Consider the following 26,867-nt stretch of genomic DNA (forward strand, 5'->3'; position numbering starts at 1 on the left):
AGGAGTCGAGGCCGCCTCCGCCTCCTCCTTTAGGAGGGGGTGCCGAGGGAGGGGACTGTTGCTGATCTTTGGTTGTTCTGGGTAGTCTGAGAAGGAGAGTATGAAGCGAGCTCCAGCCCGGGTACGGCCGGACTTCTCAGGCGAAGGCGCTGCTGCCGCCACCGCCGCTGCCATCTAACTCGCTGCGCTTGAGAGCCCCGGCTCGTGGATGGTGCCGGTGCGGCTCGGGTGTTGATCCGCGTGTCTCTTCCCCTCCTCCCCTCCCCCACGCGGTGGTCTCCCCTCCTCCCCCAGCCTGGGAGAGCCATGTCTCGGGGTGGCTCCTGCCCACACCTGTTGTGGGACGTGAGGAAAAGGTCCCTCGGGCTGGAGGACCCGTCCCGGCTGCGGAGCCGCTACCTCGGTGAGCAGGGGCCCCGGGGCAGGGGCGCGGAGGTCGCCGCCCAGAGGTGGGGGAGGGGGCCGCGTCGCGGGGGCTGTTGGAGACGGGACAGCTTCTGGGCGGGGGCGTCCCGGAGACGCTGAGGTGCCGGGTGGCCCTCAGCCGACGGACCCCCCGCCCTTGTTGTCCTCCCATGGCTAAGTCACTCTTTCATGCTGCCAGCCGCCGCCCTGCTCGGGTTTTCCTCCGGGGGCCGGACCTGGGGCGGACAGTATTGGCCGGGAAAAGGTGTTGGCATCGTTTCAGGAGTGGGACTTGGGGGAAGACTTGTCGAACCTCCCGGAGCTGCCGCGTTTAGAGCCAAAGTTGGCGCTTTTGCTCTTCCGCGCTCTCCCGGCTCAGCCGAAGGACCTAAGTTTGTGTTGACCGCCCCTCCTCTGAAGTCTCGGTTGGGCTTAGGTGTCGGCGGCGACGCGTTGACCACCCTCGGGGACTCCACGCTCCAAAGAGACTGGGGGTAAACTGTTCTGAGGCTCCGAGCCAACCTAAAAGTGATAGCTGAGCTGTCCCCACCCCCGCGCGCGTTCCCAGTTGGACTCTGCTGTTCAGTCGTTTAGATTGCTTTAAGGAGGTGTAGGGTTTCGCGTTCCCATTCCCACACCGGTGAAACACTTGGCATTTACTGTTTCTTAGTTAAGCTTTCTAAAAACAACCTTCGATACTTGAGGGAACGGTAGTCCAGTGTTTTTTTTTTTTTTCCCGTTTTGTATAAGTGGATTTGTGAGGATTCTGGGTCACGCCTGAACTAAAAGTGGATGGATTTAGTAAGAGTCTTTTTTCTTCTTTCCTCTGCAGTCTTATCATTACTCTTTATTCTTTCTTTTTTATTTTTAATTTGAAGGCAAGACAACATCATTAAAAATTTTTTCTTACCAATTTTGTCACTTTTATCTTAGGTATTTGTTGATGTCATTTAAATGCTTTAAATGTCATTTAAATAATTTTAAGTCAAATGGTTTTGACTTAAAATCAATGAAAAAAATTGGAATCTCATTACACCTGATAGTTCTGGTTTGTGATTATTTGAGAGAAGTTAACAGGTATTTTTTTTCTTTCCTCCTGCTTTTTAGTGTCTCAAGTGACATGAGTACATTCTCCTTGTAAAAATGAAGCACAAATTCTTATGATTCCTCCCATTCGTTTCACACACACACCCTTAGAGAGGTAACATGTTCTGTTCCCTGAATATTCTTCTAGACCTTTTCCTTTGAATTCTCACAAGCACATGTGTACGTATAGAAATGCTGTAGGAGTGTGTATGTGTGTGACCTGCATGTATGATGTCATATTGTAAATATTATTTTGCACCTTTTATGTTACATCTTGGAGACCTTTGCATGGTCGTAGAAGTAAATCTATCTGTACAGTCTTTTAAACTGTTGCATAGTATTTAACAGTATGAAGTTGTCAAGGTTGACTCAGCCTTCTTTTTTTTCTGTACGTTTGCCGTTATTAACAGTGAACATCCTTGTATCAGTACATGGTTTTTGTGCATTTGTTCTAGGATAAGTACCTGGAGTGGTGATTAATCTTTTTAAAATTTAATATGAATAGAGAGTGCTTGTTTAAACCATTAACCTAAAAGATGTGGAGTATTTCTTTTAATATTTACTTGCTGAGAAATAATTTTAGTTTAATAAAAAGAATACATGTTCTACATGAATGAATTTATATGCGGTCCTTTATTTCAATTAGTTGGAGCATTTGAATGAGTAGTAATTATATTTAGTTTTATTATTAATGTTTTCTGCTGGCTCAGTTCAATTTTATCTATGATAGAGTCAATTAAAATATAGTAAGATCATAAATTTTCTTTTTCCCTTCCTCTTCTAGCTCCATAATGGAAGTGAAGTTTGTCTTGGGTGGAGGGGAATTGAAGAATGTGACTTCACTGCCTTTAGTAGAAAGTCTAAACTACAGATTTTCAAACATGTATATGCATACAATGAATTCCATATCTTACATAATATTTTAAATGTGCTAGTAATATATACTTTATAATTATCGCATTCTTGAAACAGCTTCCTTTAAAAGTGGGTTTTTTTTAAGTATTCAGAAATAGTTTGAAAAGTAATTTCTTGGCCTTAGGAGACTTTCTTTATACTTTTAGTTTATCTGGCTCATCCACACTCCAGTACTAATCTTGGCTTAGCATTCAGGAAACAGCAAAGTCGACATTAGCACTGTCTGAGTTAATGAGATTTTCTAAAAATAATTTTTAAAAAATTATTTATTTGGTGCACAGGGCCTTAGTTGTGGCATGTGGGATCTTCTGTCTTGGTTGCAGTATGACAAATCCTTAGCTGTGGCCTGCAAGTTCTTAGTTGCTGCACATGGGATCTAGTTCTCTGACTGGTCAGTGATTGTACCTGGTCCACCTGCATTGGGAGCTGGAGTCTTAGCCACTGGACCACCAGGAAAGTCCCCCAGAAATAATATTTTGAAGTACTCATAAAATCTTTTTAAAAAGCCCCCTTTTAAAAAGGGTTTTGAAAAGTAAGTGGATTCTTTTCTTTTTGGAGATTTCAGTATTTAAACATTTTGATTGTTTATAATATCATAGTTTAAATATTTCTCTAATTATCCATTATATGTATTTCTAATAATGAATTACTTCTAAATAACAGTAAAATGGGATAGAAGCTACTGGCATTTTTTTGGTAACATATGCATTTCAAATTAATCATAGCATGTATCTTTTGAATAGTAGTATTGAAACATTACAGGTGATTTTATTTAAATTTGGTTAATTATCTTTTTTCCTCCTATCAAAGAAAATTATTTCAATAGAAATTTATGTTTCAAAATTTGGGAAGCTGGAACACACCATGTGTGTTCACATGGTCAGGTTCTAAGTCTGGTGGGGGCCTGCTTCCTGGTTCATAACCATCTTTTCACTGTAACCTCACAAGGCAGAAGAGGTGAGCTAATTCTCTGGGGTCTTTTTTTATAAGGGCCCTAATCCAAGTCTTGGAGAAGGAAATGGCAACCCACTCCAGAATTCTTGCCTGGAAAATCCCATGGACAGAGGAGCCTGTTGGGTGACAGTCCATGGGGTTGCAAAGAGTCTGACACGACTGAGCATGCACACACCCAAGCCTAATCACCTCCCCAAAATTCCTGTCTCCTAATACTAATATCCGGAGAAGGCAATGGCACCCGACTCCAGTACTCTTGCCTGGAAAATCCCATGGACGGAGGGGCCTGGTGGGCTGCAGTCCATGGGGTCGCTAGGAGTCGGACACGACTGAGCGACTTCACTTTATTTTTTCACTTTCATGCATTGGAGAAGGAAATGGCAACCCACTCCAGTGTTCTTGCTTGGAGAATCCCAGGGACGGGGGAGCCTGGTGGGCTGCCATCTATGGGGTCGCACAGAGTCAGACACGACTGAAGTGACTTAGCGGCAGCAGCAGCAGCAATACTAATACCTTGAGGGTTAGAATTTCAGCAGAGAAATTTGTCCCGAGGAGGGGGTTGGGGAAATAGGAACCACTAAGCCAGTGACAACTTTATAGTGAAGATTGAAATATCTTTTGTAAGGGGATTAGAATGTCTCTGTCCTTTGAATATCATTAGAGTTATTATGTACTTGAAGTGGTTAATTTTGCATTTAGATTAGTCTTGTAGTGTATCTTGAGTACATCTATATTCAGACTTACAAAGTTCTTGAGAAAGTGTTGCAAAGTTACAATATATTTTATAAGGGTCAGAAAATTTTGAGTTTTGCTTCTTTGTTAGCTACTGGGAAAAGTAAGTGAAATATTTGTATTTTGTTTCCTTAGTCTTAAAAATAAATCTCAATGAAAGCTGAAAAATGTCTGATTTTAATAGTGAATGACAGATACGACAAATATATGTTACAGAATATACTGATAATTCCTGAAGATTCGGCCACCAAATGCGTATTATTAATCATAGCAATAGCAGACCATTGAATAGCTCTGTTGTAGATTTCATTCCTACCTGGTATAGAATTAAAGTGTTTAAAAGGGATAGGAACTTCTGATAGCATGGAATTTATATTACAGGTATGTTTTATGTCTGTTTTTCAAATGTTTTGACCATTATCCACAGTAATAATACATTTACATGGCAATTTGTGATACACATATAACTAAAAAGATTTCCCAAATGACATTTAGCCTTATCAGGTATGGTGCCAGAGCAGGAAATGGCAACCCACTCCAGTGTTCCTGCCTGGAGAGTCCTGTGGACAGAGGAGCCTGGTGGGCTGCTGTCCATGGGGTCGCATAGAGTCGGATACGACTGAAGCGACTTAGTATGCATGCATGCATTGAAGAAGGAAATGGCAACCCACTCCAGTATTCTTGCCTGGAGAATCCCAGGGATGGAGGAGTCTGGTGGGCTGCCGTCTATGGGGTTGTACAGATTCCGACACGACTGAAGTGACTTAGCAGCTGCAGCAGCAGCAGGTATGGTGCATTCTGCTTTCATATCATGTTAAAAAATGTTGGTGTTTACCCAGTAGAATATCCACTAATCAGTATTGGCTTAAGGTTTGCAAAACTACTAGGTGGTGTGTATTTTTTATAATTCTAACTGAATGTTAGTTAGGGTGACTGATTTAGGGTGGCAGATTAAAAAAAATTTTTTTTTGAATACTGCTGATAACTAGTGATCTGATCTGATGATAACTAGTGAAGATATAAATAATAAAACTTTAAATTTATACTTTGGCAAAGAATAAGTAGGGTAGGACACTTAAATCCTTGGCTTCCCCCCCCTCCTTTTTTTTTCCCCCTATGTCCTGAGGCCTGTGGGGTCTTAGTTCCCCAACCAGGGATTGAACCCAGAGCCTTGGCAGTCAAAGCCCGGAGTTTTAACCACTGGACTGCCGGAGAATTCCTAAATCCTTGTTTCTTGAGTAATACTTACCGTGGGATTTCTGAGTTGTGTGGTAAGTGTGTTTAACTCTGTAATAAACTTTTTCAGAATAATCATACCATATGGCGTTCACATCAGTAATGTTTGAGAGTTCTAGTTGTTCCTTCTCATCAACACTTGGCATTATGTCTTCTTAATTTTAGCTTTTTAAATAGATATGTAGGTATTGTTTTAATTTGCATTTTATTTAATCCTCATGATTAATGATTTTTAGTATATTTTCATGGCTTATTTGCCATCCATATACTTTGGTTAAATATTCAGATTTACCTTCTTAATATTGTAATACTTTATATAGCCTTTGATACAAATCCTTAACCAGATAATGTATTTTGCAGATATTTTCTCCCTGTTGTGTCTTTTTTTTTCTTGACAGCATCTTTTATAGTTCATGCTTTTTTGTGTACCTAAGTAAAGATTAATCTTTATCTTTAATCTTTACCTAATCCAAGGTGACAGAGATATACTATGCTTTTTTTCTAGAGGTTTTCTATTTTTGACTCTTACATTGTGGTGGGTTCTCTTGTTACTGAGCACAGGCTCTTGGCATGTGAGCTCAGTAGTTTTGGCTCCCTGGCTCTAGAGCACAAGCTCAATAATGGTGGAGCACAGGCTTAGCTGCTTCATGGCATGTGGGATCTTCCTGGATCAGCGACTGAACCCATGTCTCCTGCATTGGCATGTGGATTCTTTACCACTGAGCCATGAGCCGGGATTTTATGTAGATGATTATGTCATTGTGTATTGAGATTTCTTCCTGGGAATTCCCTGGCAGTACAGTGGTTAGAACTCCATGCTCTCACTGCTGAGGGCTTGGGTTCAATCCAAGGTTAGGGAACTGAGCTCCCACAAGCCTTGTGGTCTGGCCAAAAAAAAAAAAAAGATTTCCTCTTTTTCACCTCTGTTATTTTTTTCTTCCTTTTATAGTTGTACTTAGGACTCCAGTAGAATCTTGAAGTAGTAAGAGTGGAGATCATTGCTTTATTCCTTGTCCTAGTAAGAATTCAGTCTTTAACTGTTAAATATGTTGTTGACTGTAGGTTTTTGTAGGTATCTATTGAAGAAATCCCTTTCTGCTCTTAAATTGCTGAGAGTGTTTATCATGACTAGCTGTTGAATTTTGTCAAGATTTATTCTAATGAGTTGATTATATGATTTCTTTTTCATTGATTATATTAATACATTAACAGTGATTGGTTTTTGAGTGTTGAAGCAACATTCAATTTGTGGGCTATGGCTATACATCTTTATGTATTGCTGGTTTCACTTTTGGTAAAAATTGGCTGTTTTTGTTCATTAAGGCTATTAGCCTACAGTTTTCTTGTTGTATTTTTGCCCGCTTTCGGTGTCCAGATAATGGTGGCCTCATAATGAGTTGGTTGTGTTCTTTTTTTCTGAAGAGTTTGTGTAGACTTGAAATTACTTCATCATTGAAGCCATCTGAGCTTGGAGTTTTCTTTGTGGGAAGGTTTTGTTTTGTTTGGTACTTCTAATTTTGAGATAACTGTAGACGCATATGCAGTTGTTAGAAATAATACAAAGAGATCCCATATACCCTTCAATCAATTCCCCAATGGTAATATCTTGTATGGGAGGCCTGGCGTGCCGCGATTCATGGGGTCGCAAAGAGTTGGACTTGACTGAGCGACTGAACTGAACTGAACTGAATATCTTGTACAACTATTGATATATTAATGTATCACAATCTTGAAATTGATATAGATTGAGAAATCTTATTCCCATTTCCCCAGTTTTATGTGTGCGTTTGTGTATTTTGTACCATGCAATTTTAACATTGGTTTTAATTAATTTTAATAAATTGTCAATTAATATTAATAGATTAAAGTGGTTACCAGCATGTATAAGACATGGAACAGTTCTATCATAATAATTCTTTGTGATACCATTTTTAATCACAGCTACATCCTTTTCTCCTGACTGCTAACCCCTGGTAACTACTAATCTCTATTTCTATAGTTTTGTCATTTCAAGAATGTTATATAAATAACATGTTGTTATGTAATATTATAAATTGGGGACTTCCCCGGTGGCTCAGTGGTAAAGAACCTGTCTGTCAATATAGGAGACATAGGTTCAATCCCTGGGTTTGGGAAGATCCTGTGGAGAAGGAAATGGTGACCCACTCCAGTATTCTTACCTAGGAAAGCTCATGGACAGAGGAGCCTGGAGGGCTACAGTTCATGGGGTTGCCTAGAATCAGACCTGACTTGGGGACTAAACAGTAACAAATGTTGTAAATAACAGCATGTAAACTTTTGAGATTGAGTTTTCACTCTGCACATAATTCCATTAAGATCCATCCAGGTTGTGTGTGTCAATAGTTTATTTCTTTCTATTGTCGATTATTATTTTGTGATATGGGTATATGACTATCTAATCATTCATTTGTTGACTGATGTTTGTATATGTTTCTAGGTTTTGACTATTAGAGAACTGTTAAGAATATCCATATACGAGTTTCTCTATGAATATAAATTTTCATTTCTGGGATAAATGTCCAAGAATTGTAGTTATTGCACTATATGATAAGCACATTGTTTACTTTTGTAAGAATTGCCATATTTTTTTCCAGTATGGCTGAACCATTTTATGTTCCTATCACCCACATATGAGTAATCTATTTTTTCTGCATCATCACCAGCATTTGGTGTTGCTGTTGTTTTTTATTTAGTAATTCTCATAAGTATGTAGTAATAAATCGTGGTTTAAAGTCATAATTTCCCTAAAGGCTGAGTTGAACATCTCTTCATATGCTTTTCCTTTTTTATGATCTTTATATTTTTTTCTAGTTTTTAAAAATTGAAGTTTTAGGGCAAATGTAATTGTTGTTTCGGTCCAAAGTCTCAGCACATCTTTATTAGTCAAAATAGGAACCATTACAATCAACACATTTTTGCCGATGAGAAATAAGTTTGTTTAATCTTGTAGCATAAAAATCTGATTCTTGGAAAGCATTTTCTGCATCCTGTTGGTTGTGGAAGCATTTTCCCTGCAGAAAGTTGGGATGCTTGAAGAAGTGCTAATTGATTGGCAAGAGGGCAGGTGAAAATGGCATATGAGGCAAAACTTGGAAGCCCAATTCATTAACTTTTAAAGCATTGGTTGTGCGAGGTTTGGTTGGATGTTGGAGTAGAGAAGAATTGGGTCCTTTCTGTTAACCAATGTTGGCTGTAGGCGGTGCAGTTTTTGGTGCATCTCATCTATCTGCCGCTGAGTATCCTTCTCAAATGTAATGGTTTCGTCAGGATTCAGAAATCTGTAGTTGATCAGACTGGCAGCAGACCACCAAACAGTGACCCTGGCCTATTTTGGGTACAAGTTTGGGTTTTGGAAGTGCTTTGGAGCTTTTTGGTCCAACCACTGAGCTGCAATCCAACCATCTCTGGTTGTCGGATAAAATCCACTTTTTACCTCATGTCACAGTCTGATCGAGAAATGGTTCATTGTTGTATAGAATAAGAGAAGATGACACTTCAAAATGATGAACTTTGGATTTGTGGTCAGCTCATGAGGCACCCACTTGTGGAGTTTTTTCACCTTTCCAATTTGCTTCAAATGGAAATGGTTCACCACTTAGAAGGATTGGCATTGAGTTCTTCAGCCATTTCTTGTGAAGTTGTAAGAGGATCAGCTCTGATAATCCACTCAGTTTGTCAGCTTCCAGTGGCCATCCACTGTGCTGCTCATACTCAAGGCTGTCATCTCCTTTGCAAGATTTCTTGAACCACCACTGCACTGCAGTGCACGTATATTTTTGTTAGCAGTTCCTGGGCGAAGTGCACTGTTGACGTTGTGAGTTGTTTCCACTGCTTTATGACCCATTTTGAACTTGAGTAAAAAAAAAAATCACTCAAATTTGCTTTTTGTCTAATGTCATTTGTTTATAGTCTAAAATAAATATAAAATAAACAGCAAGTAATGCCATTAGCAAAACAACATAAAGCGAGAAATATGCATTAAGTAATGTGTAACATAATCACATTTACTTAAGAATGTATTTCGATATCAAACAGCAAACTTCCATGATTCAAACCTCGATTACTTTTGCACCAACCTAATATTTTAAATTGAAGTATGATAAAACAAGGCCCACTGGAGAGGGGAATGGCAGAACACTTCAGTATTCTTGCCTTAAGAACCCCTTGAACAATATGAAAAGGCAAAAAGGTATGACACTGGAAGATGAGACCCCCAGGTTTGTAAAGGTGTTAGTTGCTCAGTCATGTCTGACTTTTTGCAATCCTGTGGACTATAGCCTGCCAGAATCCATGAGATTCTCCAGGCAAGAATGGTGGAGTGAGTTGCCATTCCCTTCTCCAGAGGTCTTCCGGATCCACGGATTGGACCCAGGTCTCCCGCATTGTAGGCAGGTTGTTTACTGGCTAAGCCAAGAGGGAAGCCCTGGTAGGTGTCCAATATATTACTGAGGCTGGGCCAAAATGGAAATGTTGCTCAGTTGTGGATGTGTCTGGTGGTGAAAGTAGTCTGATGCTGTAAAGAACAATATTGCATAGAACCTGGAATGTTGGGTCCATGAATCAAGATAACTTGGATGTGGTCATACAGGAGATGGGAAGAGTAAACATTTTAGGAATCAGTGACTAAAATGGGTAGGAATGGGTGAATTTAATTCAGATGACCATTGTATCTACTGCTGTGGGCAAGAATCTCTTAGAAGAAATGAAGTAGCCATAGTCAGCAAAAGAGTCTGAAATGTAGTACTTGGGTGCATTCTCAAAAACTACAGAATGATCTCTGTTTGTTTCCAAGACAAAGCATTCAACATCACAGTAATCCAAGTCTGTGCCCCAACCACTAATGCTGAAGAAGCTAAAGTTGAATGATTCTATAAAGACCTACAATACCTTCTAGAACTAACACCAGAAAAGATGTCTTTTTCATCATAGGGGACTGGAATGGAAAAGTAGGAAGTCAAGAGGTACCTCAAGTAACAGGCAAGTTTGGCCTTGGAATACAAAATGAAGCAGGGCAAAGTCTTAACAGTTTTGCCAAGAGAACACTCTGGTCATAGCGAACAGCCTCTTGCAACAACACAATAAGTGACTCTACACATGGACATCACCAGATAGTCAATACCAAGATCAGATTGATTATATTCTATGCAGTCAAAGATGAAGAAGCTCTGTACAGTCAGCAAAAACAAGACTGGGAGCTGACTGTGGCTCAGATCTTGAGCTCCTTATTGCAAAATTCAGGCTTAAATTGAAGAAAGTAGGAAAAACCACTAGGCCTTTTGATATGACCTAGATCAAATCCATTACAGTTATACAGTGGAAGTGACAAGTAGATTCAAGGGATTAGATCTGTTAGACAGTACCCAAAGAACTAAAGATGGAGGTTCGTAACAATGGAGGTGGTGACCAAAACCATCCCCAAGAGAAAGGAATACAAAAAGGCAAAATGGTTGTCTGAGGAGGTCTTACAAGAAACTGAGAAAAGAAGTGAAGCAAAAGGCAAAGGAGAAAGGCAAAGATACATATAACTGAATGCAGAGTTCCAGAGAATAATGAGGAGATATAAGAAAGTCTTAAGTAACAATGCAAAGAATTAGAGGAAAACAATAGAATGGGAAAGACTAGAGATCTCTTCAAGAAAATTGGAGATAACAAGGGAACATTTCATGCCAAGATGGGCACAATAAAGAACAGAATCAGCAAGGACCTAAGAGAAGCAGAAGAGATTAAGAAGAGGTGGGAAAAATACTCAGAAGAACTATACAAAAAAAAGTCTTAATGACCAGGATAACCACAATGGTGTGGTCACTCACCTAGAGCCAGACATCCTGGAGCGTGAAGTCAAGTGGGCCTTAGGAAGCATCACTATGAACAAAGCTAGTGGAGGTGCTGGAATTCCAGCTGAGCTATTTCAAATCCTAAAAGATGATGCACTCAATATGTCAGCAAGTTTGGAAAACTCAGCAGTGGCCAAAGGACTAGAAAAGGTCAGTTATCATTCCAGTCCAAAAGAATGGCAATGCTAAAGATGTTCAAAATATTGTGCTAGCTCTCATTTTACATGCTAGCAAGGTAATGCTCAAAATCCTTCGAGCTAGGCTTCAGCAATATGTGAACTGAGAACTTCCATATGTACAAGCTGGGATTCAAAGAGGCAGAGGATCCAAATTGCCAGCATTTGTTGGATCATAGAGAAAGCAAGAGAATTCCAGAAAAACATCTATTTCTGCTTCATTGCTATGAAGTGACTGTTTGAATCACAACAAACTGGAAAATTCTTAGAGATGGAAATACCAGATCACCTTACTTGTCTTCTGAGAAACCTGTATACAGGTCAAGAAGCAACAGTTAGAACCAGACATGGAACAACAAACTGGTTCCAGATTGGGAAGAGTTCATCAAGGCTGTATATTGTCACCTTGCTTGTTTAACTTATATGCAGAGTACATCATGTGGAACGTTGGGCTGGATGAATCACAAGCTGAAATCAAGATTGCTGGGAGAAATATCAGTAACCTCAGATATATAGACGATAGCACTCTAATGGCAGAAAGCAAGGAGGAACTAAAGAGCTTCTTGATGAAAGTGAAAGAGGAGAGTGAAAAAGCTGGCTTAAAACTCAACGTTCAAAAAACTTAAGATCATGGCATCCAGTCCCATCACTTCATGGCAAATAGATGGGTGAAAAATGGAAACAATGACAGACTTGGCTTCCAAAAGTCACTGTGGACAGTGACTGCAGCCATGAAATTAAAAGACACTCCTTGGAAGAAAAGCTATGATATACCTAGACAGCATATTCAAAAGCAGAGACATCACTTTGTTGACACAGGTCTGTATAATCAAAGCTGTCGTTTTTCTGATAGTCATGTATGGATTGGAGCTGTGGCGCTGGAGAAGACTCTTGAGAGTCCCTTGGACAGCAGGGAGATCAAACCAGTCAATCCTAAAAGAAATAAACTCTGAATATTCATTGGTGGGACTGATGCTGAAGCTGAAGGTCAAATACTTTGGCCACAGGATGCAAAGAGCCAACTGATTGGAAAAGATCTTGATGCTGGGGAAGATGAGGGCAAAAGGAGAAGGGGGAGGCAGAGGATGTTATTGTTGCATAGCATCACTGACTCATTGGATATGAATTTGAGCAAACATCAGGGGATAGTGGAGGACAGAGGAGCCTGGCATGTTGCAGTCCATGGGGTTGCAGAGAGTTGGACAGAACTTAGCTAACTGAACAAAAAGTAGTCCACATCAAAATATGTGTTGATGGTCAGTTAGGTTGCTTCCACATCTTGACTAGTATAAATAATGCAGCAAAGAAAATGGGAGAATATATTGTTTTAGTTACTGCTTTTGTTTTCTCCTGGAAGATACCCAGAAGTGAAATCGCTGGATAGCAAGGTATCCTCTTTTTAGTTTTTTGAGAAACCTGCACGTCATTTTCCATAGTGACTGTGCCAGTTTGCATTCCCACCAACAGTGTGGCTTCCTCTCTTTCACATCCTCTCACACACTTATTTGTTATCTTTTTAATAATAGCCATTCTGACAGGTGTGAGATGATACCTCATTGTGATTTTGACTTGCATTTCTCTGAGGTTTATTGATGTTGAGCACCTTTTCATGTGTGAGTTGGCCATCTATATGTCTTCCTTGGGAAAAGGGTCTATTAAAAGAAAAAAAGAAAATGTGTATTTAGGTCTTCTCATTTTGTAATTGGGTTTTATCTTGATATTATGTTGTATGAATTGTTGGTATATTTTGGATATTAACCCTTTATAAAATATATTGTTTGCAAAAATCTTCTCACATTCAATTGATGGCCTCTTAGTCTTGTAGATAGATTTCTTTATTGTGCAGAAACTTTTTAGTTTGACGGAACCCTGTTTATTTTTGCTTTTGTTTTTCTTGCTGAGGAAGCATATAAGAAAATTACTAAGACTGATGTTGAAGAGCATACTGCCTATGTTTTCTTCTAGAAGTTTTATGGTTTCAAGTCTGACATGTAAGTCTTTAATTCATTTTGAATTTTTACATATGATGTGAGAAAATTCGTTCAGTTTGATGCTTTTGCATGTAGCTGTCCAATTTTACTACTCCATTTTTTTTTCCTTTTAAAAAAGTTTTTAGTGTTTTTTAATACCAAAGACATTTTGTTTGGGGGTGTAGACAATGAACAGTGTTGTGATGGTTTCAGGTGAACAGTGAAGGGACTCAGCCACACAGAAGCACGCATCCATTCTTCCCCTGAAGCCCCTCCCATCCAGACGGCCCTTAGCATCAACAGACTTCCCCGTGCTATTCCCCGTGCTATTCGATAGGCTTTTGTTGGTTATCCATTTAAATATAGCAGTTTACCACACCATTTATTGAAGAGGGTTTTACCCTCCTTGTATATTCTAGCCTCCTTTGTCATAGATGGATTGACTCTACATATGTGTGCATTCATTTCCAGGTTTTCTATTTTGTTCCATTGTCTGTATCTGTTTTTATGCCAGTACAATACTATTATTGCATTAGCTTGTAGTATAGTTTGAAATCAGAGTGTGATACTTTCAGCTTCTTAATAAAAGGTTGTTTTGATTATTTGGGATGTTTTGTGTTTCTGTACAAATTTTGAAATTATTTCTTCTGTGAAAAATGCCATTTGTGTTTTGATAGTCATTGGATGAAATCTATAGCTTACCTTGGGTAGTATGAACATTTTAATGATATTAATTCTTTCAGTTCATGAAATCAATATAATTCCAATTGTGTCATCTTCAATTTCTTTTTCAGTGTTGTATAGTTTTTTGAGTCTTTTACCTCCTTGGTTAGATATATTCCTAAGTGTTTTATTCTTTTTGATGCAGTTGTAAATGAGATTGTCTTCTTAATTTTTTTCTCTGATAGTTCATTGACTATATAGGAACAATGGGTTTCTGGATATTAATTTTGAGTCCTGTTTATTGAATTCATTTATTCTGACAGTTTTTTGATGGCATCTTTAAAACTTTTTTTGTATAGTATCATGTCATTCGCAAATGGTGATGGTTTTACTTCTTCCTTTTTAGTTTAGATTCCTTTTATTTTTCTTGTTTCATTGCTTTGTCTAGTATGTTCAGTCCTGTGTCAAATAAAAATATCAAGAGTGAGCATCCTTGTCTCATTCTTGATTTTAGGGGAAATGATTTTAGGTTTCCTCTATTGAGTATGATGTTAGCTGTGGACTTGTCAGTGCAGTGGGCTTTTATTACATTGAGTTGTGTTCATTTTTTTAAAAATAATAAGTGATTATTAAATTAAGTCACAATCTTTTTCTTCATCTGTGGAGATGACCACATATGACATGGTTTTTATTCTTAAATTGGTTAATATAGTGTATCCCCCATCTCCACCAGGGCCTTACCCTCTTTCCTATCCAGGGCTGGGAACAGGGGCTAAGGAAGACAGTAGGGTTTGATTGCTGGTATTGTCAACACTCAGAGGGCACTCAGTAAATGAATAAATGGTGCGGCACTCTCGCTATAGGCAAGCCTAGAGAGCCTTCAGCCTGAGGTGGCATGAGCTGGTCAAGTTGGGACACATGGCTTGGCCTCTCACATTGATTGATTTGCAGATATTGAATCATGCTTGCATTCCTGGTATAAATGCAACTTGAATATGGTGTATGATCCTTATTATGTGTTGTTGAGTTTGATGTGCTAATATTTTGTTGAGGATTTTTTGCTTTTGTGCTTATCAGTCATATGGGCCTATAATTTCCTTTTTTATTTTTGTATTGTCTTTATTAGGTTTTGGTATGAAGGTGCCACTGGCTTCATAGAATGAGTTCAGAAGTTCTTCCTCTTTAGTTTTTTTGAATAGTTTGAAAATGATTATTAGCTCTTTTTTAAATGGTGGAAATTACCTGTCCAGCCCTCAGTTCAGTTCAGTCTCTCAGTCGTGTCCAACTCATTGCGACCCCAAGAGTTGCAGCACTCCAGGTCTCCCTGTCCATCACCAACTCCCAGAGTCTACCCACATTCATGTCCATTGAGTCGGTGGTGCTATCTAACAATCTCGTCCTCTGTTGTCCCTTTCTCCTCCTGCCTTCAGTCTTTCCCAACATCAGGGTCTTTTCAAATGAGTCAGCTCTTTGCATCAGGTGGCCAAAGTACTGGAGTTTCAGCTTCAGCATCAGTCCTTCGAGTGAACACCAAGGACTGATCTCCTTTAGGATGGACTGGCTGGATCTCCTTGTAGTCCAAGGGACTCTCAAGAGTCTTCTCCAACACCACAGTTCAAAAACATCATTTCTTCTGTGCTCAGCTTTCTTTATAGTCCAACTCTCACATCCATACCTGACTACTGAAAAACTATAGCCTTGAGTAGATGGACCTTTGTTGACAAAGTAATGTCTCCACTTTTTAATATGCTGTCGAGGTTGATCATAACTTTTCTCCCAAGGAGTAAGCGTCTTTTAATTTCATGGCTGCAGTCACCATCTGCAGTGATTTTGGAGCCCAGAAAAATGAAGTCAGCCACTGTTTCCACAGTTTCCCAATCTATTTGCCATGAAGTGATGGACTGGATGCTGTGATCTTAGTTTTCTGAATGTTGAGCTTTAAGCCAACTTTTTTTTTTTTTTTTTTTTTTTTTAAATGACGCCTGGTTGTGGGGAAGTTAAGCCCCAAAACTCAGGCGGAAAAACTCGAGATCCCCTAAGCCAACTTTTTCACTCTCCTCTTTCACTTTAATCAAGAGGCTTTTTAGTTCGTCTTCACTTTCTGCCATAAGGATGGTGTCACTTGCATATCTGAGGTTATTGATATTGATATATGTATTGGAATGCAATATTTATTGTTCTCTTTCTGACTTCACTCTGTATAATAAGTTGTAGATTCATCCACCTCATCAGAACTGACTCAGATGCGTTTCTTTTTATGACTGAGTAATATTCCATTGTGTACATATACCACCACTTCTTTATCCATTCATCTGTCAATGGACATCTAGGTTTCTTCCATGTGCTAGCTATTGTAAATAGGGCTACAGTGAACAATGGGATACATGTATCCTTTTCATTTTTGGTTTCCTCACGGTATATGCCTCCCAGTGGGATTGCTGGGTCATATACTGCTTTTATTCCTAGTTTTTTAAGGAATCTCCATACCATCTTCCATAGTGGCTGTATCAGTTTACATTCCCACCAACAGTGCAAGAGCGTACTCTTTTCTCCACACCCTCTCCAGCATTTATTGTTTGCAGATTTTTTGATGATGGCCATTCTGAGCAGTGTGAGGTGATATCTCATTGTAGTATCTCATTGTAGTTTTATCTCATCAAAACTACATTTCTCTAATAATGAGTAATGTTGAGCATACTTTCATGTGTTTGTTAGACATCTGCATGTCTTCTTTGGAGAAATGCCTTTTTTCCTATTTTTTGATTGGGTTGGTTCGTTTTCTGGTATTAAGTTGTATGAGCTACTTCTATATTTTTGAAATTAATCCTTTGTCAGTTGTTTAATTTGCTATTATTTTCTCCCATTCTCGGGATTGTCTTTTCACCTTGCTTATAGGTTCCTTTGCTGTGCAAAAGTTTTTAAGTTTGATCAGGTCCCTCTTGTTTACTTTTGTTTTTATTTCTGTTACTCTTGGAGGTGGGTCATAGAGGATTTTGCTTTGATTTATGTCATCGAGTGTTCTGGCTATGTTTTCCTCTAAAAGTTTACAGTTTCTGGTCTTTATTTATGTCTTTAATCCATTTTGAGTTTATCTTTGTGTATGGTGTTAGGAAGTGTTCTAATTTCATTCTTTAACATGTAGCTGTCCAGTTTTCCCATTTATTAACGAGGCTGTCTTTGCCCCACTGTATGTTCTTGCCTCTTGTCAAAAATAAGGTACCCATAGGGCATGGGCTTATTTTTGGGCTTTCTGTCTTGTTCTGTTGGTCTTATATTTCTGTTTTTGTGCCAGTGCCATACTGTCTTGATGACTGTAGCTTTGAAGTACAATCTGAAGTCAGGAAGGTTGATTCCTCCAGCTCCATTCTTTCTCAAGACTGCATTGGCTATTAGGGGTCTCTTGTGTTTCCATATGAATTGTGAAATTATTTGTTCTAGTTATGTGAAAATGTCATTGGTAATTTGATAGGGATCACATTGAATCTGGAGATTGCATTTAGTAGTATTGTCATTTTCACAATATTGATTCTTCCTACCCAGGAAAATGGAATGTCTCTCCATCTGATTATGTCATCTTTGATTTCTTTCATCAGTATCTTATAATTTTCTGTGTACAGCTCTTTTGTCTCTTTGGGTAAGTTTATTCCTTGATATTTAATTCTTTTTGTTGCAGTGGTGAATGGGATTGATTCCTTAATTTCTCTTTCTAATTTTTCATTGTTAGTGTATAGAAATGCGTGTATTGATTTTGTATCCTGCAACTTTGCAAAATTCACTGTTTAGATCTAGTAATTTTCTGACTCTTATCTTTAGGGTTTTCTATGTACAGTATCATGTCATCTGCAAACAGTGAGAGCTTTACTTCTTTTCCGATCTGGATTCCTTTTATTTCTATTTCTTCTCTGATTGCTATAGCTAGGAATCCCAGAACTATGTTGAATAATAGTGGTGAAAGTGGACACCCTTTTCTTGTTCCTGATCGTAGGGGGATTCCTTTCAGTTTTTCACCATTGAGAAAAATGTTTGCTGTAGACTTATCATATATGGGCTTTACTATGTTGAGGTAGGTTCCTTCTATGCCCCCTTTTTGAAGAGTTTTAATCATAAATGGGTACTGAGTTTTGTCAAAGGCTTTTTCTGCATCTATTGAAATTATCATATGGTTTTTATCTTTGAATTTAATATGGTGTGTTACATTGATTGATTTGCATATATTGAAGAATCCTTGCATCCCTGGAATAAACCCAAGTTGATTGTGGTGTATGAGCTGTTTGATGTGTTGCTGAATTCTGTTTGCTAAAATTTTGTTGAGGATTTTTGCATCTCTGTTCATCAGTGATATTGGCCCATCGTTTTCTTTTTTTGTGTTGTCTTTGTCTGGTTTTGGTATCAGGGTGATGGTGGCCTCATAGAATGAGTTTGGAAGTGTTCCTTCCTCTGCAGGTTTTTGAAAGAGTTTTATAAAGATAGGCATTAGCTCTTCTCTAAATGTTTGATAAAATTCTCCTGTGAAGCCATCTGGTCCTGGGCTTTTGTTTTTGGGGAGATTTTTGATCACAGCTTCAATTTCAGTGCTTGTAATTGGGTTGTTCATAATTTCTATATCTTCCTGGTTCAGTCTTGGAAGATTGAACATTTTTAAGGCTCTGTTCATTTCTTCCAGGTTATGCATTTTATTGCCATATAGTTAGTCTCTTATAATCTTTTGTATTTCTGCATTGTCTGTTGTAACCTCTCCTTTTTCATTTTTAATTTTGTTGATTTGATTCTTCTCTTTTTTTCTTAATGAATCTGGCCTAAGGTTTGTCAGTTGTGTTTATCTTCTCAAAGAACCAGCTTTTAGTTTTATTAATCTTTACTGTTGTTTCTGTCATTTCTTTCCATTTGTTTCTGCTCGGATCTTTATGATTTCTTTCCTTCTAATTTTGCGGGGTTTTTTTTTTTCATTCTTTTTCCAGTTGTTTCAGGTGTAAAGTTAGGTTGTCTATTCCATGTTTTTCTTCTTTCTTGAGGTAGGATTGTATTGCTATAAGCTTCCCTCTTAGAACTGCTTTTGCTGCATCCCATAGGTTTTGAGTTATGTTTTCATTATCATTTGTTTCTTGAAATTTTTTGATTTCCCTTTTGATTTCTTCAGTAACCTGTTGGTTATTTAGAAATGTATTGCTTAATCTCCATATCTTTGTTTCTTACAGCTTTTTTCTTATAATTGATACCTAGTCTCATAGTGTTGTGGTCAGAGAAGATGCTTGATATGATTTCAGTTTTCTTATATTTACTGAGATTTGATATGTGACCCAAGATGTGGTCTGTCCTGGAGAATGTTCCATGTGCACTTGAGAAGAAGGTGTATTCCTTTGCATTTGGATGGAATGGCCTCAAGATATCAGTGAGATCCATCCCATCTACTGTATCATTTGAGGCTTCGGTTTCCTTGTTAACTTTCTGTTTTGATGCTGTGTCCATTGGTGTGAGTGGGGTGTTAACGTCTCCTACTGTTATTGTGTTCCTGTCAGTTTCTCCTTTTAGTCTGTTAGTGTTTGTCTTATGTATCGAGGTGCTCCTATGTTGGGTACATAGATATTTACAGTTGTTATGTCTTCCTCTTGGATTGATCCCTTGCTCATTATGTAGTATCCTTCCTTATCTCTTGTTATCTTCTTTATTTTAAGGTCTATAATGTCTGATATGAGGATTGCTACTCCAGCTTTCTGTTGCTTCCCATTTGCATGGAATATATTTTTGCATCCTCTCACTTTCAGTCTATATGTGTCTTTAGGTCTGAAGTGGGTTTCTCATAGACAGCATGTATATGGGTCTTGTTTTTGTATCCATTCAGCCAATCTGTGTCTTTTGGTTGGACCATTTAATCCATTTACATTTAAAGTAATTATTGATACATATGTTCCTATTGCCATGTTCTTAATTGTTTGGGCTTGATTTTGTAGATCTTCTTCTTTCTCTTGTGTTTGTTGACTATATAAATCCCTTTAACGTTTGTTTTAAAGCTGCTTTGGTGGTGCTGAATTCTTGTAACTGTTGCTTGTCTGAAAAGCTTTTTGTTTCTAGATCAGTTTTGAATGAGATCCTTGCCAGGTACAGTAATCTTGGTTGTAGATTTTTTCCCTTTCAGTACTTTAAATATATCCTGCCATTCCCTCCTGGCCTGCAGAATTTGTGCTGAAAGATCAGCTGTTAAATGCATGAGGTTTCCCTTGTGTGTTATTTGTTGCTTTTCCCTTGTTGCTTTTAATATTCTTTCTTTGTGTTTAGTCTTAGTTTGATTAGTATGTGTCTCGGCGTGTTTCTCCTTGGGTTTATCCTGTATGGCACTGTTTGTGCCTCTTGGACTTGATTGACTATTTTGTTTTCCGTGTTGGGGAAATTTTCAACTATAATCTCTTAAAAAATTTTCTCATATCCTTTCTTTTTCTGGGACCCTATAATTCAAATGTTGGTGCATTTGATATTGTCCCAGAGGTCTCTGAGACTGTCCTTAGTACTTTTCATCCTTTTTACTTTATTCTGCTCTTCAGAAGTTATTTCCACCATTTTATGTTCCTGCTCACTGATTTGTTCTTCTTCAGATATTCTGCTATAGATTCCTTCCAGAGTATTTTTAATTTCAGTAATTGTGTTGCCTCTGTATGTTTATTCTTTAATTCTTCTAGGTGTTTGTTAATTGATTCTTGCGTATTCTCTATTTTTCAAGGTTTTTGATCATTTTTTACTATCGTTATTTTGAATTCTTTTTCAGGTAGTTTGCCTATTTCCTCTTCGTTTATTTGGACTTCTGTGTTTCTAGTTTGTTCCTTCAGTTGTGTAGTATTTCTCTGCCTTTTCATTCTTTTTTTTAAACTTATTGTGTTTGAGGTCTCCTTTTCCCAGGCTTCAAAGTTGAATTCTTTCTTCCTTTTGGTTTCTACCCTCCTAAGGTTGGTTCAGTGGTCTGTGTAAGCTTTGTATAGGGTGAGCTTTGTGCTGAATTTTTTTGTTTGTTTGTTTTTCCTGGTGGGCAAGGCTGAATGAGGTGATATTCTTGTCTGCTGATGATTGGGTATGTATTTTTGTTTTGTTTGTTGTTTAGATGAGGCATCCTGCACAGTGCTACCGTTGGTTGGGTGATGCCGGGTCTTTCTTCATGTGGTTTCCTTTGTGAGACTGCTCACTATTTGATACTCCCTAGTATTAGTTCTCTGGTAGTCTAGGGTCTTGGAGTCAATACTCTCTCTCCAAAGGCTCAGGGCTTGATCTCTGGTCAGGAATGAAGATTCTACAAGTGGTTTGTTAGGGCATTAAGTGAGATTAAAACAAATACACAAAAATGAGATACCAAAGATGAACCTCAGACAAATTGTAGTTATAAAATCAGGCAAATAATAATTAAAATAATGGAATATACATGTATACATATACACCCATAAGCAAAGGGAAAACAATCCAACTAAAACAAAGTACACAGTAGATTGAGCCTGTGAACAAAGGAAATAAAAAATTATATTTACCAGTTAAGAACAAGACTAACTAAAGCACATACCAGAAAACAAAACTAAAGCAAGGTGCCACGTGTGGAACAAAGTAATGAAGACAAAACTAAAAAATATGTTGAGAGGAAAGAAAAGAAAGAATAGTTAAATAGAGGTAGATGAAGAAAATTTATATACATTAAAGATTAACTGCAAGGGGGAAAAGAACAGTAGGAAAAGCAAACAAAGGAATAAATGTAGAAAATAAATAGGCTTAAGAAATTAAAAATTAAAATTAAAGAGAAAAGAAAAAGGAAAACTCCACAGAACTGCAAAGGCCCAACATTTAGGTTTATTACAATAATAAAAAATGTCACTGAGGAAGAAAAAAAAAGCTCAAAAGCTTAATTAGATTTCATAGTGCCAATAAAATTGACAACTACAACAGAGGGGGATAAGGACAAAGAACAAAAATCAGAAAGAATCTGTAGAACAAGTCAGAACTTGTTCTGAGATTCATTATTCTAAGAATAATGAATGTTTTTCTTGAGTCACTGCTGTCACAGTCCTTCCCCTCGCTGGGAGTGACAGTCCACCTCACCTCCCTCAGATGCCCTCCAACACTGTGCTGATTTCTGGACCTGCTGTGGGGGCAGCTCAGGTTCTAATCTGGTCCTTCTCCTGTGTGTTCTTGCCTCCAACATCCACAGCTATCAGAACTAGTGCATTTTCTTTTGTGGGAGATCTTCTTGTTCTTTTATACATTCCATAGACACAGAGTCTGCCTAGTTGATCGTGTGGATTGAATCTGCAGCTTGTACAGCTGGTGGGAAGGTTTTGGGTCTTCTTCCTTAGCCACACTGCTCTGGGTTTCAACTGTGGTTTTATTTCCACCTCTACATGTGGGTTGTCCACTGGAGTTTCCTCCTGAGGCTGCCCTGAAGGACCTGGGTTTGCCCCTGTGAGGGCCAGGTGTGGAGGTGGGGCAGCTGCTTGGGTCGCAGGGGTTCTGGCAGCACCAGGTACTCAGGGGGGTTGGCGGCTAGGGTAGTAGGAAATACAGTGCTCTAGAAGGGTATGGCGACCAGTGTTGGCCAGTACGCTCCAGGACTCTTGCCTTGAGAACCCCCTTGACAGAGAATCCTGGCAGGCCACAGTCTACCAGGTCGCAAAGAGTTGGAAACGACTGAAGCGACCCTACACGTATAGATGCAAGATTTTTCTTGCCTGTGGCAGCTCTGCCCCAGTGAGAGTTGAGCATGAAGGTGGTGCAGCTGCTTGGTTTGCGGGGACCCTGGCAGTGCAAAGTGGACTGCCCCAGCCACAGGAGTTATGGCCCTGTCAGAGTCTCTTTTGGAGCCTCTTGTAGCTGGCGATCAGAAGGCCTCTTTGGCCATTCTTTCTTCGTAGCTCCATAAGTTCAGGCACTAAAAGGGTGTCTTGCCTGGGGTCCTTCTCTGTTGTTCAGGGCATCAGGCACATAGAGGGGCCCCCCTGGCTGGAGTCCTACTCTGTAGATTGGCGTGTCAGGCACTTAAAGCGGCACGGTGGGTGGGGTCCTACTCTGTAGTTCAGTGGTCAGGCTTTTGGTGGGCCAGCCTTTCTATTGTTCAGCTGCCGATGCTGGCCTGTTGGGGGAGAGGCTGTGGTGCTGGTTCCACCCCTTACGCTTGACTCAGCAATATTGCCTTGCTTCCATGGCTGCCCAGCTTTCCTGCACAGGTTCAATTTATCAGTGTTTTTCTTTTATGGCCTTTGCTTTTGATATCATTTTTAAAAACTCTTAACTTAGCCCCAGGTCCTAAAGATCACCTCCTGTGTCTTTTCTCTGAAGTTTTATAATCTTACATTTTTACATTTAATTTTAGGGTCCATTTTGTGTTGTCACATTATTGACTGGGGGATTTTTGCAGAAACTAACTCCTGTGGCTGGCAGTTTGTTATATAAGTGAATAGTGAACATTTCAGGTCAATACTTTCAGGTAACAAAAGATACATTAATATGTTTCTTGTCAATGATGTGTGAATTTTTGTATGAGGTATGTGATTTAACTTGAAGTTCATTTTTGTGCTTATGAATGTCCACTTGCTCTAGCACTATTTAAAAAACTGTGTCTGTTGAATTGCTTTTGTACCTTTTGGGCATATTTGTGTGTGTCTAATCTTTGTTATCTATTCTCTTTCATTGGTATGTGTATCTATCTCTCTGTAAATATCATACTGTTTGCTTATTGTAGCTATATAGTAAGTTTTTACATCAGGTTGAATGATGTTTCCCCCTTCAACTCTTCTTTTTCAAAACTGTTTTAGCTCTTCTAGGTCTTTCGCCTTTTTATATGAACTTTATAGTAAGGTTGTCTTTATCTACAAAATACCTTGTTGAAATTTTGATAGGAATTGCATTGGACTTACATATCAGTTTGGAAAGAACTGACATCTTTGCTGTGTTGAGTCTTCTGATCCATAGACACAGTACATTGCTACATTTATTTAGTTCTTTGGTTTCCTTCATCAGCATTTTGTATTGGATTGGCCTACAAGTTTATTTGAACTTTTTGACCAACCAGTAGTTATCAGGATACAGATCCTCAGCATAATTTGTTATACTTATTTTAAATGTTTAATTTTCTTTTAATTAATATCATTTTAAAATATATTGTGTTAAAGTTCAACTTCTGCCCATTCATTATTAGTATAAAACAGTGTGTTTTTCTTTTTTGGTCTGTGTTGGTCTTATATCCTGTAATCTTGCTCAGTTTTCGTTCAGTTACTCAGTCCTGTCTGACTCTTTGCGACCCCTTGGACTGCAGCACACCAGGCTTCTCTGTCTGTCACCAATACCCAGAGCTTGTTCAAACTCATGTCCATTGAGTCAGTGATGCTATCCAACCATCTCATTCTCTGTCATCCCCTTCTCCTCCTGCCTTCAATCTTTCCCAGCATCAGGGTCTTTTACAGTGACTTAGCTCTTTGCATCAGGTGGCCAAAGTATTGGAGCTTCAGCTTCAGCATGAGTCCTTCCAATGAATATTCAGGGTTGATTTCCTTTAGGATTGACTCCTTACTGTTTGATCTCCTTGCAGTCCAAGTGACTCTCGAGAGTCTTCTCCGACACCACAGTTCAAAAGCATCAATTCTTCGGTGCTCAGCTTTCTTTATAGTCCAACTCAGATCCATACCTGACTACTGGGAAAACCATAGCTTTGACTAGACGGACCTTTGTTGGCAAAGTAATGTCTCTGCTTTGTCTAGGTTGGTTATAGCTTTTCTTCCAAGGAGCAAGTGTCTTTTAATTTCATGGCTGCAGTCACCATCTGCAGTGATTCTGGAGCCCAAGAAAATAAAGTCTATCACAGTTTCCATTGTTTGCCCATCTATTTGCCATGAAGTGATGGGACCGGATGCCTGACCTTAGTTTTTTGAATGTTGAGTTTTAAGCCAGCTTTTTCACTCTGCTCTTGTACTTTTGTCAAGAGATTCTTTAGTTCTTTGCTTTCTACCACAATGGTAGTGTCATCTGCATGTCTGAGGTTATTGATATTACTCCCAGCAGTCTTGATTACAGCTTGTGCTTCATCCAGTCTGGCATTTCGCATAATGTACTCTGCATATATATCTTTTGAGGTTTTGAGGTATATGCCAGGAGATTTTTTTTACATGGAAAATTATATCATCTTTCAGTAGGGACTGTCTTATTTCTTACTTTCCAAACTATGTATCTTTTTTTTTCTTTCTTACATTATCTCTATCTCTAAAACTTCCAGGAACGTGTTTAATAGTAGTGGTGAGAGTGAAACTTCCTTGTATTGTCCTGATCTTAAATGGGAAGCATTCAGTCTTTCACCACTAAATATAAGTTTTCGTTCTTTTACTGGTGCTTATTGTCAGATTGAGGAGGTTTCCTTCTGTTGCTAGTTTGCTGAAAATGTTAATCATAAATGAGTTCAATCAAAGAAGCAGAATTACTAGGAGAGTAATATTCCATTGTACCAAATCTTCTTATCCATTCATCTGTTGATGGACATTTAGGCTGCTTCCATGTCTTGGCTATTGTAAACATTGGTGCAGGGAACATTGTGGTGCATGTATCATTTCAGATTGTGTTTTTCTCAGGCTCTATGCCCAGAAATTGGATTGCAGGGCCATATGGTAGCTCTATTTTTAGGTTTTTAAGGAACCTCCATTCTTTTCTCCATAATGGCTAGACTAATTTATGTTCCTATCAATAGTGTAGGAGGGTTCCCTTCAAGAGAGAACTATTCTTAAGTGTCTATAGTAGATCAGACATATCTATGAGTTTTGCATATGCTGATTAATTTTCTTACGACAATAAGCATATGAAGTTGATGGTATTATTCCCATCAAATATAAAATTTTTACAAATATAGTACTAAGGCCCTGAGTTGTTTTGTTTTGCCCCATATACGTGTATAATGATCCAAGTTAGATATTTAAGCCTAAAATTTCTTGTCCCAAGTAACTCATGGTCTAATAACAGGGATAGGTACATGAATAAGTAAGTTATCAAACAGTTTAGTAAGTTACAAAACCATTAAATATGAGCAGTATGCTTGTATTGCAATGAAAGATGTTCACCTTTTTGAGAGGAAACACGTTAAAGAGCAGAATAAGTATTATGATCCTATTATTTTATTCACTGATTCAGAAAACCTATGTTCAGTTTCTACTTTGTCTTAGGCACTGTTCTAGGCATTTAGGATACTTTGGTCAACAAAAGAGTGTTCCTTTTTTTTAAATGGAGCTTACAATCTATCACATAGAATAGAATGTAAAAGAGACGGAATTAAATGAGACAGCTTGGGCTACAGAAACACTTGAATAGAAAGCCACAATGGTAGGTACATTCATCCATAATAAATGTGTAATAGCTGGGAGACAGTTCTCCATGTCTCCTTTGTATTTCTGTACATCTTTTGAGCAGAGGCACTGGCTTCTTTGCTCTGGACCGTCTTTACAAGGATTTTTTTTTAGGGAATAGCCTTGGGAGATAGAGCATTCAGTATCTCTCTGTGAAGCAGAAGGCAGATTTGTTTTTTGTCTAAAATAATAAAGATAATGTCTTTTGGGACAAAGGTCAGGTAGATTTGCTTGATATGAGATTTGGGTTCCCTCAGTTCAGGGTACTCCAGCTGTGATTCAAATCCATTGCATGTGCAGTATCCCCCCAGGCCCCTCTCTACATTGCCCTGTGGGAATTGGACAAGAGGAACCATTGATCCTGAAGCTCATTCTGCTGGAGTAGAATGGTTCTTTGCCTCTGACTGGAGTCTTGTGTCTTCTGCTAGCATCCCTAAGATGGTGGCAGGTAACTTGTTAGCTTACAGCTAGGCCAAAGTTCTTGATAATAGGTAATAATTTATTTTTGTTTTAATTTGAGAGGACTCAGTT

General features: G+C 38.6%; 1 protein-coding gene across 8 annotated transcripts in view; it reads left to right on the forward strand.

Moving 5' to 3' along the window:
• The first annotated feature begins 84 nt into the window (after positions 1-84).
• DCAF6 (DDB1 and CUL4 associated factor 6) overlaps positions 85-26,867 on the forward strand; it is a 184,353-nt gene continuing 157,570 nt past the window's right edge. For 4 of the 8 annotated variants that reach the window (XM_070366876.1, XM_005896961.2, XM_070366886.1 and 1 more), the window contains exon 1: positions 85-403. In XM_070366876.1, coding sequence (XP_070222977.1) covers positions 307-403 — 97 coding nt within the window. In that variant the 5' untranslated portion in view covers positions 85-306. The remainder of the gene's footprint in view (positions 404-26,867) is intronic. The other 4 variants (XM_070366880.1, XM_005896963.2, XM_005896964.2 and 1 more) reach the window with 2 other exon arrangements.

The sequence above is a fragment of the Bos mutus genome, chromosome 3 (genome assembly GCF_027580195.1).
Source record: "Bos mutus isolate GX-2022 chromosome 3, NWIPB_WYAK_1.1, whole genome shotgun sequence".
NCBI lineage: Eukaryota > Metazoa > Chordata > Mammalia > Artiodactyla > Bovidae > Bos > Bos mutus.